The sequence below is a fragment of the Conger conger genome, chromosome 2 (assembly GCF_963514075.1).
Source record: "Conger conger chromosome 2, fConCon1.1, whole genome shotgun sequence".
Classification (NCBI taxonomy): Eukaryota; Metazoa; Chordata; class Actinopteri; order Anguilliformes; family Congridae; genus Conger; species Conger conger.
The window spans coordinates 32,063,483-32,075,675 of record NC_083761.1 but is presented as its reverse complement, the minus strand read 5'-3'; the positions used below and the strand labels follow the sequence as shown (position 1 = coordinate 32,075,675).

The following is a 12,193-nucleotide window of genomic DNA, read 5'->3' as shown; positions in this document are numbered from 1 at the left end:
ACTTTCCAACTTATTTATCAAAGGACACACATCTTGCTCGTGGGGCTAGTGTAATTGGCACGGGTATCTGTCACCTACCAGACCATTTTTGAAAACCTAATCACTTGTTAAAAATAGCTGTTGGCAAGTATTCTAACTGAGGCCATGGGTTCTTTTTAGAACCCTAAAAAGGTTTCAGCAGTGTTACAGTGGAAAGTAAACCTATTTAAAATAATGTTATTTTGTTATATTTGATGTGTGATACATTTAATAGTCACATACTTTATGAAACAGGTCACAGATTTTTTAGAAAATTATCATAGTAGTTAATTTCTGCCACATTCACATGTACTTGCATACAGGATTGTGGTCATTATGTAGCATTATAATGTTTTTATCTTCTTTTGAGAAGTGTCTACATTTCAAACATATTGTCTTTCACATTAAATATGTGCACCATGCCCTCACCACATCATATCAATATAGATCCACCAGTAACTGCTGGTGTATGTTAAATATATACAAGAACATTTATATATTTTTATTTGGATTCTTAAGTGTACATGGATACTGACACAATTTTTGCTTCCAGTAAAAATGAAATGGAATGCTGAGGTAAATGCTATATATAGTCTTATGCCTATCCATAAATGGGATGCAAGAGGAATAGCATTCCTTAAGTGTGTGGGTAATATTTTCAATCAGCAAGTGACTCCCTAGTGGGCTCTGGCTGATGCTTTCCTCTCTGCAGTTCTTTATTCTCTTGGGGTAAGTCAGATTTCCTTTGTGCTATATTATCAGTCTGAATATTAAAGATTCCTGCAGGTGCTGCTGAGGAAAAAAGCTGATCTTTGTAACATTAATGTTTGGGAAGAATTTAATTGTCAGTGCTTTAGAAAAGCAAACATGTTAAGGTAGATGCTTTTGAGGTAGATATTGAAAATATGTTGCCAACTCAAGCAAATGTATATTTTTGAATGTGGATATATATATCAATAAAAGCTAAGTTATTGTTGCATGTCTTTTTGAGGTGAGGTAAAATGAGGTGTTCCCCATCAGGAATTTTTGTCTTGACCTTCATGATGTAACCTCTTTAGAAAACCATTTGTGAAACTCGAGAAGATGAGGAAATTTGTTTAAAGAGGCATAACTCTTGAGGGGATAGCACACCGGAATAAAAGCAAATGCTTTCTAGATGTTTTTCATTGCTTCCATTGTCATCAAATTTGTAAAGAAAGGATATTTATACTAATGAAGCAGTACATCATTTTGTTTATTTTATGTAATATGTGACCTTAAAAACCACTGTTATTCACCTCAGCAAATAATGTGGTGTAGCTAAAAAGAAAACATATACAAAGGAGAAGACTAAATAAGGTCATCCAGGACATATTGATGCCAAAGGACAAAGAGATTTTGCTGGTACATTATCTTGTGCTGGCAGCTTATATGTGTCAGCCATAACAAGTATTTGTAGATTTGTTGAAACAATTGTATATGGCTGTATTTTTATTCAAAATCTTCAGAAAAATATTAAATAATGCAGTTGAATATCACCACAGAACTTTTATTTCATTATGAACTTCAGCAGAACTATGGCTTTTACACAGATTTGTCCAACTTTCTCTCATAACTATTTGACAGTATATGGATAATTCTAATTTTAGGTATGAATTATTTGAATTGTCTTGTTTTAGTGCTGGATGTATTATTGTCTGCACTGCCTAAAAATAGATAAATATATGTTTCTGTTTTATACAAAGTGACTTACAGTGGATTAGACTAAGCAGGGGGCAGTGCAATGCAGGGGTTAAGGGCCTTGCTCAAGGGCCCAGCCATGAACCAGCAACCATCTAGGTCCCAGTCATGTGCCTAAGGCACTAGGCTATAGGCTGCTCCCATACTTTTTATGATACTTTATGCAAAGACCATCAGAGTTTACTTTCTACCACATCTACAAAAAACACCACATGTGAAGAGTCCACCCTCCAAATTTAGACAAAATACCTTTTATCTTTCTATCAAACAACTTATTGTTTATCATCACTGGCATGATCAATGTGGACCAGGTGCGTCACTGCACAAAGCTCTTCTGCTGAAGATGGATATGGCACACAAAAGTCTCCAGACAGTGATTTTAGATATCTAACTCTTGTGTATATTGAAGTGCGTTGTCATTTAAAGAGATTATGCCTTTCCCCCTAGCTTGACAGGTCTTCTGAAGGTTTTCAGCCATGCCTACTAAGGCTTTACCATTTCACCAGCGGAAGCACAAGCATTTTTCCCATGATTATCGCAGCACTGAAATGAAATATGTTGCCCAGAAGTACTCAAGGTAGGTAAAATCCAAAAAGTTTGATATGTTTTTAAAAATAAGTTTGATATGTTTAATGTTACCCTGACAGACGACGTTGTTGGTTGACTCTGACTCTGTCTGCCTGTCTTCTTTCTCCAAAACACATTATGTTATCTTCTACGAAAAATCAGCATTCCATGTGCTCATAGTAATAGCTTTGTTTCAAATTGAATTCTGGTATTTGGACTGTGAAAACAAACTCTTGTCACTACCAGTTCACACAGATACTCACAGTCACCAAATACTCCAAGACTGAAAAATAAAGGATAACCACTGTAAGATAAGTGTTGGGAAATTAAGTCATGATAGATCCATTATTCATACAAACACATTATTCATCTGTAATAAATCTGTTCTTTTTTAATTAACCGCTCTGTCCATGTAAAACAACTTAAAATGCATTCAGTGAAATGCATTAAAATACTAAAATCTAGGATAAATAACGTTTATAAGTACACTGATTACAAAACATTCAATTTCACAAAAATGAAAGTCCATAAGTATAATGCATCCCAAATTAACTACATGAAAACACAGCAAAACAAAAAGAGAAAGATATGACAATTTTCTGACATGTGTAATTCATGACAGACATGACAGAGAAATTCTATAGGGGGAAATGCAGATAGTTTTAGAGGCGTGTCTTTAGGGTATACTGAGAGCTTATAAGAGTCCCTACAGACCTATTTTTGGCAGGTAGTTCATTCTACTTTGGGGAGCTTGGGGGCAGAAAGAATGACTCAGTAACAGAAGAACAAATATAAGGAATTATGTTATTCAGAAGATGGTGGTTACAAGAGCACTGAGGATTGTATTAGTAAATTACTGATTGAACATATACAGGACTGACTAACAAAGCGGTAAGCAAGAAAAACATTTTGAATCTTCTGTAACACAACCAGAAATTTGGAGCCAATGGAGGGGAGTGAGCACCATGGTTGCATAAAACAAGTATGGAAGGAAGATGTTGAAGCCATGCCAAGCATCACAATTTTGTATTCATTGAGGTGGATGCTGATGTAGAGCTTAAGGAAGACAAGCACTTTTTTTTTGTCAAATTGAAAAAAGAATTTTCAGTTGCAATAGCCACAGAAAAACCTTTTCTCTTAAGAATTAGTTTGTTCAACTCGTAAAAACTATTTACTTTAAGGTTTTTCTTAAACTGTTTTTTAACTTTTTGTACAGGAACAGATTAATATTGAAATTATTGCAACTGTAGGAGGAAGATCAAGGTGAAGTCCTGATATCTTGTGTGGGTCTTTTTTGTTTCATAAAATATGAGATAATTATTGCTCATTTTAAACATTTGCATTTGCTTGTAGAAAAACACACTCTGAAAAATCACAGAGCCACAAGCAGGTCACAGCCAAAGCTTCCCAGGCTGTCCAACCTACAAAGGAGGAGCCAGTCTACAACGTGCCCACATTTAGGCAGAGGTTGGTTCCCCAGTACTCCTTCACTTAGGGCGGGAGGGGGGGGGATGCATGATTGTCTATTTTAAGTGAATACTGGGTAGAAGTCAGGCAAGTCAAACTGGATGCCTAAAGGACAGCAAGTCAAGCCTACAGGACCGAATCCTGCACATTGATCCATGTGATGTTGTATAGGAACAGGGAAAATTGTTATAGTGGAGATGCAGGATAGGACAGTCATGTATTATCTGTAACATATATGAAACTACTCCAGTTTTTCAAATGACTGGACATTGTCATTAAGTGGGCTGGTCCACTTAAATTATTAATTTAAAAGCAATATCTCATTAACATTTTGCTTTGCATAATCCTTTATTAACACTGTTGCACACTTGTAACATTGTCACCATAATTTTCCATAATGTGCCAATCAGTATGAACTACTGGGACCTACACTACTGTACAATGACTTAGGCACCCTTGATCTTTGAAAATGTTTTGTCTGCATTAGTGTGTCTGTAGAATAAAAATGTTATGGTATTTTGTTAAATGAAGTAACATATTAAGTAATAGACCACTTTTCTGATAAAAAAAAACAAAAAACTTGATCAAGTCTGTTGGGGATTAGATGGAGAGCCAGTGGCAAGTTCTTCAATATGTTTGGTACAACCTACCAGTCAATTCTCTTATAAAACTGCAGGACTGTGTGCCTCGAATTGAATTTTGAAAGCATCTTCAGTTGATGGAATGTTTTTACATATGCCTCAGACATTTTCACAGTACTCCAGTTAGCTCTGAGACATGCATTTTTTATTATGTATCTTGAAAAACCATAATTAAAAGGACAAGTGTAAACCAAATACAACCTTTGGTCTATGTGCAACTGATATAGGCTACATTCACATGTCCAAATATATTTACGTCACAGCAGTAAGTTTCAAATCTGACTTGCTCATGTTTTTGCTGTGCAATTATCTGTATGAAACCATGCCCAAATGTGTAACCAAATACAATGTAAATACGCCAAGATTGTGTTTGTTTCAAACTCACCATATTGTTGTGATAGCAACATCTGTGCAAATTCTGAATCTTTCTGAAATAAAAGTAAAGATTCACTAGGCTGTTAGTAACAAAGCAGTTCTAATAAGCAAAAGAATTCAAAGGTGAATTAATTAATATGTATTTTCTGGGAAATGAACTTTGTGCTTGAAGGGATTAAATGAACAATTACTTTGATAACATTTTAAATATCAGTGTAATAAGTGGTTACCAAATATATACAGTGCCAGTCAAAAGTTTGGACACATTTTGGAGCCTTTTTTGTTATTTTTCTGATTAATGTTTTATTTTCTCTCTTTCATCAAACAATTCTCATGTGGTCAATACGAAGATTCTCAACTTTTATTAAAGAGCATTTTTATACATTTATAAATTTTTACCATGTAGCAATTACAACACTTTTTATACGTTTCAATGTTTGAGGCAAATGAGCATAAAGTCAAATGAAATAGTCATGTTTTGTATTTGGTATATATTTGTATGCCATGAAATCTATCAACATCACCAGAGTCTGGATATCTCAAGCGATACTAAGCGATACTTTAGGATCCAATTTAATTGGATCTCTAAGGGAATTGGGGGTTGGGACTCAGCTGTAAATTATGTTGATACAGTATGGAAAACATTTGTGGATTAAATGGTTTTGGATTAAAGGGTCTGAGGTATGTGAATTCACATGTGAATTGTTTGATGTCTTATTTCTTCTGTCATCAATCAGAAAAAGCAGAAAAGGGCAAGGTGTATCCAAACTTTTGACTGGTACTGTGTGTATATTTAAAAAATAATATAGAAACAAATATATTGTAAATGGCATGTGTAGGCTGACCCAGTCTCATGGCATGTACATACCTCTGAACACTAAAATCAAATCTCCAAAGAGGGTGCTGAAGATTTTAAAGCAGAATTTAACTGACAGGAGAAGAGTATATTTGCTTGACAGATGGGTTTACTCAATCCACTGATTTAGTGTAGTGTTTAGCCTGTCAGCTTCTTCAGTTTGGGACCCAGGTTCAGAAACCACATTTATACAATAACATATCAGACTGCTTGGCATAATACAACAAACTATATTAAATCAAAGCAAATCGAAGAAGAATATGCTGTTGTAAATATATTATATAGTTTTCCAGCAAATAGGGCTACAGAAAACACTTTACAATTAATATATATTTTTTGTCTACTGATGGTCAAAAATGTATATCGCTTTTTTGAAACAATTGTGATAGCAATGTATGTGTGTGGGTGTATGTGTGCATGTGTGTGGGTGTACATAGAACTGGTGAAGAGGAAGAGGTGCAAGAGTTTGAACGCTGTGCCATCCATTGTGGAAGAGTATTGTCTGAGTTGGAGTACGAGGTCCATCTGATGCGAGAATCGACTCATCGGCAAGTGGAAAGCTTAGAGATTCAGAGAGAGGTAAAGGCCTGCCTGTATGATTCTGTCTGTTTTTCATGTATATATTTAATGTTTTTCAAGGTAAATCAACTTACAAGAACTTACATCTGTAATTGTTTAATGAGCTACTCCAATGACATCTGGTAAACTGCAGATGCTTGGTTTTGTGCATTGTGCTTTGTTGGTATGGAGATGCCTTTTTTGGGTTCTTTTTGAGACTTTGTGACCCCAAGATGTAACCAATCTCTGCAATTCTAAAAGTTGTGATCCTTTGCTTCTTTATGGCATTCCTCACCATCTTGAACCACCAACAGTTTAGGTCCCAGTCATGTACCTTAGATTTTAAATATAGTGTCATATCAAGTTAAATCACTTGGGTGCTAAATTAGCTTGCTAATCTGCTAGGTATCTACAGTGCATTATAGCTCAATAGCACATCAGCCCTCCAGGAGCAGATTGGTGAATCAGCATGGATAAAAGTAAGTAAGAGGCAAGGGCACTTTCTGTCAGGAACATACTGAGGGGGCTCCAGACTGTTTTTGAGCAATCAGAAAAAGTAGAAAAGGCCAAGGTGTGTCCAAACTTTTGACTGGTACTGTAGGAGGGATTCAGTAAACTGGGATTGCAGTGCTCATTGTTCTGGCAGGCACCTCATGTTTTGGATGGGAACCACAAGTTGTCTTTAATCTCCCAAGCAAGCAGTAAGTGTATATGAACATGAAGTAGTGTACTTCACTACTTTTGGTTCTTTGTAGATTAAACAAATATTGCCCTGTATATCATGCTACCAACAGGCCAAAATGATGTCTGCCAGGAAGTACTTTCACGAGGAGGAGGGGAGGAGTCCTGATTTCATGGTGTCTTTGAGGTCCCATACCGTGTGGGAGAAATTGCCCGTAAAGCTGTTCTGCACCATGGAGGGCCACCCCACTCCTGTTGTGAAATGGTAGGGCTCTTCTGTCAGTTAATATCACATGTACATCACAAGCTCAATCCCTTACATTTCTGATGTGATTTCATCACCCTGAATTATACTGAAATATCCCTAGTGATAAATTCAATAGCCTTTTCAATTGTATTGTAACAATTCAATTGTAATTCCACTATATTTTCCATATGTTCCATGTTTTTCAGGCTTAAGGATGGTGTAGTAATTGATCGACTCAAGGCCCCTGGAAAATACACAATGAAGAGCAAGTATGGAGTGCATAGTCTGGGAATAAGCAGGTACCTCATTTCAAAGTAATCTACAGGTGTTGGTAAAAAGCTAGCAAAACCAACATTCACTCAACATTGTTACTTCACACAATCTTCAGATATAAATGTTTATTTATGGAATACATGGAATATTCAATGAAACAAGTCCAGGTGAGTCTAGTTTAGCCAGAACCAATACAGTGCATCCGGAAAGTATTCACAGCGCTTCACTTTTCCCACATTTTGTTATGTTACAGCCTTATTCCAAAATGGAATAAATTCATTTTTTTCCTCAAAATTCTACACACAACACCCCATAATGACAACATGAAAGAAGTTTTTTTGAAATTTTTGCAAATTTATTAAAAAGTAAAAAACGAAGAAATCACATGTACATAAGTATTCACAGCCTTTGCTCATTACTTTGTTTGCACCTTTGGCAGCAATTACAGCCTCAAGTCTTTTTGAATATGATGCCACAAGCTTGGCACACCTATCTTTGGGCAGTTTCGCCCATTCCTCTTTGCAGCACCTCTCAAGCTCCATCAGGTTGGATGGGGAGTGTCGGTGCACAGCCATTTTCAGATCTCTCCAGAGATGTTCAATCGGATTCAAGTCTGGGCTCTGGCTGGGCCACTCAAGGACATTCACAGAGTTGTCCTGAAGCCACTCCTTTGATATCTTGGCTGTGTGCTTAGGGTCGTTGTCCTGCTGAAAGATGAACCGTTGCCCCAGTTTGAGGTCAAGAGTGCTCTGGAGCAGGTTTTCATCCAGGATGTCTCTGTACATTGCTGCATTCATCTTTCCCTCAATCCTGACTAGTCTCCCAGTTCCTGCCTCTGAAAAACATCCCCACAGCATGATGCTGCCACCACCATGCTTCACTGTAGGGATGATATTGGCCAGGTGATGAGCGGTGCCTGGTTTCCTCCAAACATGACGCCTGGCATTCACGCCAAAGAGTTCAATCTTTGTCTCATCAGACCAGAGAATTTAGTTTCTCATGGTCTGAGAGTCCTTCAGGTGCCTTTTGGCAAACTCCAGGCGGGCTGCCATGTGCCTTTTACTAAGGAGTGGCTTCCGTCTGGCCACTCTACCATACAGGCCTGATTGGTGGATTGCTGCAGAGATGGTTGTCCTTCTGGAAGGTTCTCCTCTCTCCACAGAGGAACGCTGGAGCTCTGACAGAGTGACCATCAGGTTCTTGGTCACCTCCCTGACTAAGGCCTTTCTCCCCCGATTGCTCAGTTTAGACGGGCGACCAGCTCTAGGAAGAGTCCTGGTGGTTCCAAACTTCTTCCATTTACGGATGATGGAGGCCACTGTGCTCATTGGGACCTTCAAAGCAGCAGAAATTTTTCTGTACCCTTCCCCAGATTTGTGCCTCGAGACAATCTTGTCTCAGAGGTCTACAGACAATTCCTTTGACTTCATGCTTGGTTTGTGCTCCGACATGCACTGTCAACTGTGGGACCTTATATAGACAGGTGTGTGCCTTTCCAAATCATGTCCAATCAACTGAATTTACCACAGGTGGACTCCAATTAAGCTGTAGAAACATCTTAAGGTTGATCAGTGGAAACAGGATGCACCTGAGCTCAATTTTGAGCTTCATGGCAAAGGCTGTGAATACTTATGTACATGTGATTTCTTAGTTTTTTATCTTTCATAAATTAGCAAAAATCTCAAAAAACCTTTTTCACGTTGTCATTATGGGGTATTGTGTGTAGAATTTGGAGGAAAAAAATGAATTTAATCAATTTTGGAATAAGGCAACATAAAAAAATGTGGAAAAAATGAAGCGCTGTGAATACCTTCCGGATGCACTGTATATTACATATCAGTGATAAAATATCTCTCTTGTGAAATCTGCCCTACCCAGAGAGCAAGTGACTTCGGGTTGGGTATGCCCCTATTCTGGGCCGAAGTCAGCTGGTACCGGCACAGATCCGGGTTCTTGCGTGAATTAGAAGTTACCCTCTGTGCTCTCCATAGTCTGTTTTCTGTTCACTCAATTCACCTATTCTGACTTTGATGAGCTGAAGGTATCCTGAATTCTCTTACACACGGATAGGGGAAACACATCAAATTCTACAGCTAGATCATGAATATTCTTATTCTCCCATTCCAGGTCTTTATAAAGAAAAGTTGACACAGCCATGTTCAAACCATTTCTCTGGAGTAATGGTTTGAACATGACAAGAAAGTAGGTAGAGTACTAGCACATCTAATCAGACAGTCAGCTGCATGTAGACTAAATAGTGAATCTGCACAGAGCTTCTTGAAGAACCCCCATCTTGATTATGTTAAACTGTAAAGAGGCTCACGCACCCTCCCATGGAGAAATGGACCCCACTGAGTCAGAGATGTCATGCAGCATCTTTAACTGGAAAAAAACAATTTCTCTTTGCATGGGTCAGCAGACAGGGTTTTTATCTCTTTTTTAACGCAAAGAACTAAGAGTATTTGTTTTGTGTTACCTCTCTTTAATAACTTGTCTATTCAGATCATGAAAAATTGTGTCTGTAATCAATGAAACCTTTGATACTGGGTTTCAACATCTTTTATATATATATTTCTGTTCCAAACCTCTTATTTGTTGTCAGAAACATTGTGACAACTCCATTGAAAGCACAGTCAATATTGCAGCTTCTATTGCTCGTATGTAAGAGTATGTTCATGTGTGTATGTGTCTGCCATAGGTGAAACATGAGGGTGAAGGAGTGTTTTGGAGCGACTGCCAATGTCTATAATTTGGGGTTTTAGACTATAATATAGTAACTTCATGATACTATATTATATATTCTGTATTTGTAATTCACACCCTGTCTTTTGTTGTTATTTTCCCCTCATTCTCTCCAAACCTACCTCTAATGGATGGGTGGGATAGATTGGGAAGAGGAAGCAGGGGATGGGTTGGCTGTGTAGACTGTATAAGTGCAACTGTATAATCTGCAGTGTCTTCTGCTAGAACAGTCCTCTTCTGTGCAATGATCTGTATACCTTTTCAAAAACCAATAAACAAAGTATTTTTAAAAAAGAGGATACAAGGGATGAACTGCAAGTTCAAGGTAAGCTAAGGATGGTCCTTCCCATATCAGAAAAGAAGCAATTGCAGAAAGGAAGTCTACCAGTAGTCTACAGATACGCAAACCCCTTTTTACCACTCAACTCAATTTAAGCTGCTTGTAGCTCTGTTAAATATGTCTCAATCATTCAATTTAAAATTTCTCTAAACATGTTTAATTGTACACAAGGCAGTCCTTTTGATTTTGTTTAATTAATCTGCTCACACAGAAACTCTCAAGCTCACAGTTTAATCATTTTAGGTGGCTTTTAAGGAAAGGTGCATTCCCAGTTTTTATCAATGGGAAATCTCTTTCTTACACCACTGATAGAGATACAGAGATATTTATTTTTATAATCAGGAATTGAAAAGGCTTATTTGCATATGCTACTTCCAGGTTCATATCTTATTCAGTAAATGACTCTGAGGTTTGTTTCATTGAGGTTCTACTGTATTAATTTTAACAAATAGCTTAAACCTGCATAGATAATATCAAATATACTTTTTAACTACTGTATGTGCAATCCACTTCATGTAAAAATTTACATAAATAATTTTCCACAAGACATTTTTCTAGTCACTTTGAAAATGAAAAATCCACCTCAATATTAATATGATTTGTACATTCATCTGGGAAACCAAGTCTTACAAATGGCCCAGCAAGTACACTTTCAAATTTAGTCAAGAGCTAGACACGGTGACACCCAACATCCTCAGCTGTTCATGCCAAAGTGCTGAGCGTGGTGTCATTCGATCTGTAACCTCCTTAAAGATCACAGAGCCTCTTCGCTGTCAGTTTGACAGTCAGTCAGAGAACTAGTGCTAATGCCCAATTCAAACACAAGCTTTTCCCCTAAAAATGACAGATTCACTGGAACTGACATTCTTATACCATATGTCTTGACCAAAAGACATAGGGCATAAGAATTCTAAGAGATTTGATTGAAAATGATTTGCCATTTAGAACTATATAGCTAAATTGGGGTGGATTTAAAATAGTACAGACAGGCTGAAGGTCAAATTTCTCCTTCTATTCTCACCCTCAGCTCTTCTTGCAGCTTGAAATGTTTGTCATTTGTGCCTGAAGATCCTCCTAAATGCTGTAGAATGGAGGAGCAAAGTTTCAATGCACAATGTCAGTTTTAGAGCTTGATTTAACACCAATAGTGTTGTCCGGACATCCCCAGTGTTACTTTTCCTAAATTGCCCCTACACATTAATTCAGTCCCTGAATTAAAACTATTATTAATTACTAGCCTTCATGTACTGTTAAGGTAATGCGTAATGCCCATAACATTTATTTTGTCGCTAGTTATAAATTATGTATTCTGTATTCAGCTCTTTAGATGACAAACAACTATGTCATTTGCAAAAAAACATTATTATTGATTAATGGATTTCCAGATTTTATTAAATGTGTTTGAATTTTCTGCTTACAGGTGTGGGTTTTCTGATTCTGGTCAGTACTCAGCTATGGCCACAAATTTGCATGGTACTGCGACCACCAGTGCCTCTGTGGTGGTAAAGCGTAAGTATTACTTCCAGGTCACCATTGATAATGGTATTATCCCTTCTTATATCAGGTCCCTGCTCCCGTAATCATGGTTTATTGCCAGTGTTTTCTTGAGTGCTACGCTACTTTTCATAAAAAGAAGAAATAGATGTGTGATAGTTTGAATGATTCACTTTCAAGTGGCACAGGACTGTAAGGACTGTAATTCAATCACC

General features: G+C 37.3%; 1 protein-coding gene across 1 annotated transcript in view; it reads left to right on the top strand.

The window, feature by feature from the left end:
• The first annotated feature begins 624 nt into the window (after nt 1-624).
• myom2a (myomesin 2a) overlaps nt 625-12,193 on the top strand; it is a 138,001-nt gene continuing 126,432 nt past the window's right edge. The window contains exons 1-7 of the mRNA XM_061229219.1: nt 625-747; nt 2,185-2,314; nt 3,658-3,771; nt 6,081-6,222; nt 6,996-7,147; nt 7,336-7,428; nt 11,905-11,993. Of these exons, the coding sequence (XP_061085203.1) occupies nt 2,214-2,314; nt 3,658-3,771; nt 6,081-6,222; nt 6,996-7,147; nt 7,336-7,428; nt 11,905-11,993 (691 nt within the window). The 5' untranslated portion in view covers nt 625-747; nt 2,185-2,213. The remainder of the gene's footprint in view (nt 748-2,184; nt 2,315-3,657; nt 3,772-6,080; nt 6,223-6,995; nt 7,148-7,335; nt 7,429-11,904; nt 11,994-12,193) is intronic.